At 53.5% G+C, this 6,545-nt stretch overlaps 1 protein-coding gene across 1 annotated transcript in view; it reads right to left on the reverse strand.

The window, feature by feature from the left end:
• The window catches only part of SPNS3 (sphingolipid transporter 3 (putative)), a 52,630-nt gene that overhangs the window by 30,807 nt on the left and 15,278 nt on the right, over window positions 1-6,545 (reverse strand). Inside the window, exons 3-7 of the mRNA XM_003799110.2 lie at window positions 4,000-4,136; window positions 3,301-3,452; window positions 2,599-2,665; window positions 1,502-1,650; window positions 444-596 (exon numbers count right to left, since the gene is read on the reverse strand). Coding sequence (XP_003799158.2) covers window positions 444-596; window positions 1,502-1,650; window positions 2,599-2,665; window positions 3,301-3,452; window positions 4,000-4,136 — 658 coding nt within the window. The remainder of the gene's footprint in view (window positions 1-443; window positions 597-1,501; window positions 1,651-2,598; window positions 2,666-3,300; window positions 3,453-3,999; window positions 4,137-6,545) is intronic.

Below are 6,545 nucleotides of genomic sequence, written 5' to 3' on the forward strand. Positions count from 1 at the left end.
AAAAAAAAAAAAGAAAAAGAAAAAGAAAACCTGAAACCAGGGAAGTGATGAGGCCTCGATTTGCAATCTGTAAAATGGGATGACCTCTCAGAGGACACTAAGGGCACCTCCAAAGGACAGTAGCCTGAGACCTCTGTTATCCCACAGGACCCCACAGAAGCCACACCCTTCCCCCTTCCAGTGCCTTTTGGACCCCTAGAACAGCCCAAGAGTGGGAAGCTAGGTAGTCCCTCCCAGATAGGACAAGGGAACTGCCCGGGACCACCCAGGGCAGCAGGGGCTCAGCCAGGGCTCCTGCCTGCCAGTCGGCTCCTAAGCCCTGCCATCTTCACAAAGCACCACGTGGCCCAGGAGGCTGAGTTTCTCAGCTCAGAACCTCAGAACCTCCTCAGCAAGAATCTCTAAGCTGGCCCAGAGGCCCCCAGCCCCTCCAGATCCCTCACCTGTCCTGGTTGCTGCACGGCTCCTGGAAGCAGGGAAGCTGCAGCCCGTGAACTACACGGGCTTCAAAGAGAAACTTGGAGACCCAGAACCCCAGGGCTCCAGTGACAAAGGCCATAGCAGTCACTCCCAGGGTTGACCACACAAAACTCCAGCTGCAAGAGAAGGTGCACTGGCTGAAGTTGGAAGAGTGTGGAGGCTGAAGGGGCCTATTCGTACCCTCCACACGCACACACATACCACAGGCTCCAGCCTCCCTGAAATTTTCAAGCCTCTCCCCACCCAGCCCACCGCTACACCTCTCCTCATGCTGCGACTTCCTCCCTCCTCTCTATGGTACCAATCTCCCCATCCTGAGGCCTCAGGAAGCTGTCCCTGCCTGCCCCAGATCAAGCTTCTCAACCATCTCACAGCTCCTGAGCAAGCCTAGCTACTGAGCAAGCCTAGCTACCAGTCCTTAAGGGCCTACTATGTGTCCTGGGCCTGGATAAGGAACTTTTTATCCCCTGTCTCATTCATCTTCACACTTCCATAGGTAGCATTTGCTGCCTCCACTTTACAGATAGGCAAACCGAGGCTCCAAAGAGGAAGGTGTCCTGTAATAAACAGGGCTGGGTCCTGCCACCCCCTGTGCAGCAGTGAACCATGGGGGCTGGGACTGCAATAGGCCTTGTTTGCCTGGGAATGGAGGAGGGCGCACTCCTGTGAGCCTTGGAGTGGTGACTGACTAACTCTCAGTATATTCCCAGTAGCCCTGACAGCAGGCAAGGCTGGCAAATTATACCCATTGAATAAACTAGGAAAGTGAGCCTCTGAGTCTCTGGGTCATTTAAGGCTGAAGCAGTGGCAGAGGGCAGGCCGGAGCTCATACTACCTGCCTTCCTCTCTGTCTGGATTTCTGTCACATGGTGAGGTGATGGGGCCTGCACCCCAAATGGAGGAGGGACATGTCAGGGAAGAACAGGGCATGAACACTGGAACAACCAAGGGCAGGGAGGTCAGTGATGCTGGGGCAGAGAGAGGGTCTTCTGTGGGTTGCAGGGGAAGCAGGAACACTCACTTTCTCCCCAGGTATCTGATGTCCTCATACCAGCTGCTTCTCGGGTGCCACATGGTCACCTCCCCCTGCTTTTCAGCAGCGCCCCGGGGTGGGTCTGGAACCAGCAGGATGAGCAGGATCAAGGCCACAGCCTCTAGGCAAGGCATGATCTAGAGACAGGAGCACCCAGGAGCTGAGGGTCACATGCTCCCACAGCCCAGTGTCAGACTTCGGGGGCGGGGGGTGGGGGGGATGGGCGGGGATGACTGCAGAGCGGATCCCTTCGGGACTTGATTATGACACCCATGTCTGTCCACTATGGGAAGCCTGACTACTGAGAACTTGCGGCCCTGAGAACTGGCCCTTTTCTGGGCCCGTGCCTCTATCTGCCACACCGTCCTGCCCTAAGTCCCCTCCTTGTGGTCCCCCCGCTCAGCCTCCAAGATAAGGAACTCTGTACCTGTCTTGGGGCAGCCTCCACACAGCTCAGACCATGAGAAATGTTCATTCAAACCAAGTCACACCTGCCTCCTTGAAGCCTACCCCATACCCAAGGCCCTGACTCTGGCTTCTGTGTCTTCCCAAGGCAGATCCCTGGCACAGGGACAGCTCTGCAGAGATCTGCACTCCCACAGGAATGATCCATTTATAACTGTGCCCCAGTCAGAGCCAATGACAGCTGCAGCCCCAACCAGGCCCACCAGGAATTTTCCTAGGTGACCTGGCTAAACTACTGAGCAAGCCTAGCTACCAGTCCTTAAGGGCCTACTATGTGTCCTGGGCCTGGATAAGGAACTTTCTGTCCCCTGTCTCATTCATCTTCACACTTCCATAGGTAGCATTTGCTGCCTCCAGTTTACAGATAGGCAAACCGAGCCTCCCAAGAGGAAGGTGACTTATTTGAAATCACTCGACTGATAAACTGAGCAGCCTGTGCGCCCAGGGCCACAGCTTCCATAGCCACCTTTCCACCTGAGGTCCCAAATGTCCAAAGCTGCCAATGTCTGGCCACCCCCTGTGGCGCCAGGTACCGTGCCAAGTGGCAAAGGTCACCCAAGGCTGGAAAGTCCCTGCTGACCCAGGGGAAAACAGAAGGAAGAAAAGGAAGCTGGACTCACTCGGAGGGCCCAATACCACTTTCCAGTGAGCTGCATCACGGCCGAGCCCAGCACATAGCCCAGACCACTGCAACAGAGGGGTGAGGGAGAGAGGCTGTGAGTGTGGGAGAGCCAGCTCCCTGGGGTGGGAGGCTGGGAGGCAGGCCCCGAGGCCAACCTGACCCAGGGTGCCCCCACCACAGGGAGCTGGCTCTCTGCCCATGAGGCCCAGATGTCCACTGCCCTTGGTCAAGTCACCTCTGGTTCCTGGCCATCCCCCAGCACCACTCTCTCCCCATATGAAAATACATACCCACCACCCTCATGCCCAAGGTGTAGCCCTGCTTGAGTCAGCAAAGCGAGTTCAGGAAATCTGGGTCAGAGCTCAGGGACCTGGCTGCAATGCCACCCTGTCCCATCCTGCCTGAGCAGGCCACACGGCCACGCTGCTTTTTCTTACTCCTCTGGGAGTATACTAACCTGCAAGAGCCTCCTGCTTACCTCTCCTCCTCACCACAGTCCCTCAGTTGGCATTATTGCCCCATTTATAGATGAGGAAACCGAGGCTCAGAGCAGTAAACTGACATAGTGAGGAAGGGGCAGTGTTGGGACTCAAACTCCCCTCTCCTAGTTTTGACCTCTCCTTGCCCTCATCCAGCCCGGGTCCGATTCCTTTGGGCCTCAGCTTACCACCTGGGTGAGTGGACCAGGGGTGATACCAACCTTCCAACAGGGATAAAGATGTAGAAGATGGCCAGCACGCAGGTGCGTTGGTCGCTTACGAAGAGGTCACCCAAGATGGTGGGTGCAATGGTGGAGTAGCTGGCTGTGCCCGTGCCCACGACTCCCCGAGCCAGGAAGAAGAGCCAGGAATACTAGGCAAGCCAGGCACAAGACCATGGTGAGTTCCAGAAATCACCCACAGGCAAGGGACCCGAGAATTTGTCAGAAGCACCAAGGGGCCTCATGACACAAGCCCACAGAAGACGGAAAAGGGATCAGGGCTACAGACCCCTTCACTACCCTCCACCTGCAGGTTCCCAAAATCACATGGGTGCCCCCTGCTGGTGCCTACAGCCACCCTGCCCCGTTCCTTCTCCTGGGTCTTGCCCTTGCAAACCAGGCCAGTTCCCCAAGACAGTAGCTGTTTCCCCCAGCAGAGGCAGACAGAAGTGAGGCTGAGGGCAGCAGGAGAGGAACCCTCCTCTGGTTAAGAAAGTCTAACCCGTTCTGCCCTGCCTGGGCTCAGGCCTGGAGGCTGTGCCCTCACCTCCTCTCCCAGCCCGGGAAGTGCAATCTCTGAGCCAGCCAGAGGCAGGAAAGGAGCACAACCACCCCCATCACACTCTGACAGGACTGGATCAGGCAGAAAGCAAGTAGGGGAAGGTCCTCAGGGGCCTGGGCAGATGTGTGGGCACTTACCTGGGAGGAGATGAAGGAGCTGAAGAGGCCAGCCCCTGACCAGAGCAGGATCCCAAAGCTCAGCATGGCCTTGCGGCTGTGTCGGTCACCCAGGTAGCCAAACACTGGTGCAGACAGCAGCAGGCAGCCGATAAAGACTGGAAGAGACACACACAGGGGTGGCCTAGATCTCCCCACAACAGTGGGTGAGCACACAGACCCGCAGGCCCAGGGAAGAAGCCTGACTCGGATACCACAAGCTGGCAACTTGACAGTAGGCCCAGGGCATAAAGAGAAAAAGATAAGGTAGATCCCACAGTCCTCGTCCAATATGCCCCTCCATAGCCCAAAGTGTTGAGGACTGGGCCCAGGCCCAAATGCCAGCTCTGCCACTTGCCCACATGCATCCTCTCTGAGCATCTCTCCAATATTGGAGACATCAACTCTTTCCCAGGCTGGCAAAGATGAGATAAGAATGAGCGTAGAGTCTGGCATGGGGCAATGCTAGTCTCCTAGCTTTACAAGAACAAGTGAGCAGCCTGAGCAACATAGCAAGACCCCCACCCCTACAAAAAATAGAAAAATTAGCTGGGTGCGGTGGCAGATCCCAGCTACTTGGGAGACTGAGGCAAGAGGATTGCTTGAACACAGGAGTTTGAGACTGCAGTGGGCTACACTGATGCCACTGCACTCTACCTGGGCAAGAAAGTAATACCTGGCTCAAAATATGTGGGGGGGGGGAGTGTGAGAGAGAGCTGCTCACCCTTGTGAGCTTGGGATATTGACACTGGTCTGATATTTCATTTATATACCTACAGGGTGGGGGATGCAGGAGGAAAGGGACGTCAGCCTGGGGCCTTTCTGTGACCAGCAGAGAACACATTGACTATAAGCCAGTGATCATTCCAGGAGTCTGGGAAAGAGCTGTGGTTTTTTTTTTTTTGGTTTTTTTTTTTTAGAGACAGAGTCTTACTTTATCACCCTCTGTAGAATGCTGTAGCATCACAGCTCACAGCAACCTCCACCTCTTGGGTTTAGGCGAATCCCTTGCCTCAGTCTCCCGAGTAGCTGGGACTACAGGTGCCCGCCACAAAGCCCGGCATTTTTTTGTTGCAGTTTGAACCCTCCACCCTTGGTATATGGGGCTGGTGCCCTACTCTCTGAGCCATAGGTACCACCCAAAGAGTTGGTTTTCTTCCTGAGTGGGTAAAATATTCCCTGGACACAGTTGTGTTTATACCATTTTAAAAGTAAACTCTTATTAATATTGGCAACTGGGTTAATGAACGTGTTTGCTATTTGGTAAGGATAAAGAAACTGCCACATTTTTGCATGACTACATGCCATATGGATAAATTCACAAACAATTTCCATTCCTTAAATAAGATCACCTCTGCCCTCTGAGGACGGTGAGTCCCTGCCTCCCAGCTGGGACAGACAGCAGATGGGTAGGATGGCCTGGACACCCCTCCACCTGGTCCTGTGGTTCAAGAGCCTTGGGCATTGGAGGACTACTCCCAGTATCTCGGTCTCCATTCACTGAGTACAGATGATTGACATTTCCTGAAGCCAATGAATGCCTAGATTCTCCCACACTCAGGCTCCTCCCACTCCCCCATGACCTGCTCTAGTATCTGGTTGAGCCACAAGCAATTGTGGAAATTAGGGCAGTTTTGACCTACAAAAATGACAATTAAATATGATTCAACCTAATAGTCCATGGAGAATGAGCTCTGGTGTCAATGGAAGTTAAAATTTTAATAGCTACTGCCAAAATAGGCCTCCAAAAAGGCTGTATATGACCATCATTTTATTTTTGTTCATTTAAATGCCATTGAAAAACAAATTGCATCTCGCTGAGGTTTTAATCTCCATTATCTTTATTCCCAGTGATATTGAGCAACAATTGCTATGCTTGTGTTCTCTGCCCAAATTTTTTAACTGGGCTATTGTTGGACTTCTAATAAATTTTGGAAATAATTTCTCCCTGTCTTTTATATTTAAGAATTAAAAATACAAGTTCTGGGCTGGATGTGGTCGCTCATGCCTGTAATCTTAAAACTCAGGAGGCCAGGGCAGCACCTGTGGCTCAGTGGGTAGGGCACAGGCCCCATATACCGAGGGTGGCGGGTTCAAACCCAGCCCTGGCCAAACTGCAACAAAAAAATAGCTGGGCATTGTGGTGGGCGCCTGTTGTCCCAGCTACTCGGAAGGCTGAGGCAAGAGAATCGCCTAAGCCCAGGAGCTGGAGGTTGCTGTGAGATGTAACTCCATGGCACTCTACTGAGGGTGATAAAATGAAACTCTGTCTCTACAAAAGAAAAAAAACTCCGGAGGCCAAGGTGGGTGGATTGCTTGAGCTCAAGAGTTGGAGACCAACCAGCCTGAGCAAGAGTGAAACACTCTCCCCATCCCTCCACCCCCCCTACCCCTGTCTCTACTAAAAATAGAAAAATTAGATGAGGCATCATGGCTGGTGTCTATAGTCCCAGCTACTCGGGAGGCTGAGGCCAGAAGATCTCTTGAGCCCAAGAGTTTGAGGTTGCCATGAGCTATGAAGATCCCAC

This window comes from Otolemur garnettii, unplaced genomic scaffold (assembly GCF_000181295.1).
Source record: "Otolemur garnettii isolate 467f Iridium unplaced genomic scaffold, OtoGar3 scaffold00145, whole genome shotgun sequence".
Lineage (NCBI taxonomy): Eukaryota > Metazoa > Chordata > Mammalia > Primates > Galagidae > Otolemur > Otolemur garnettii.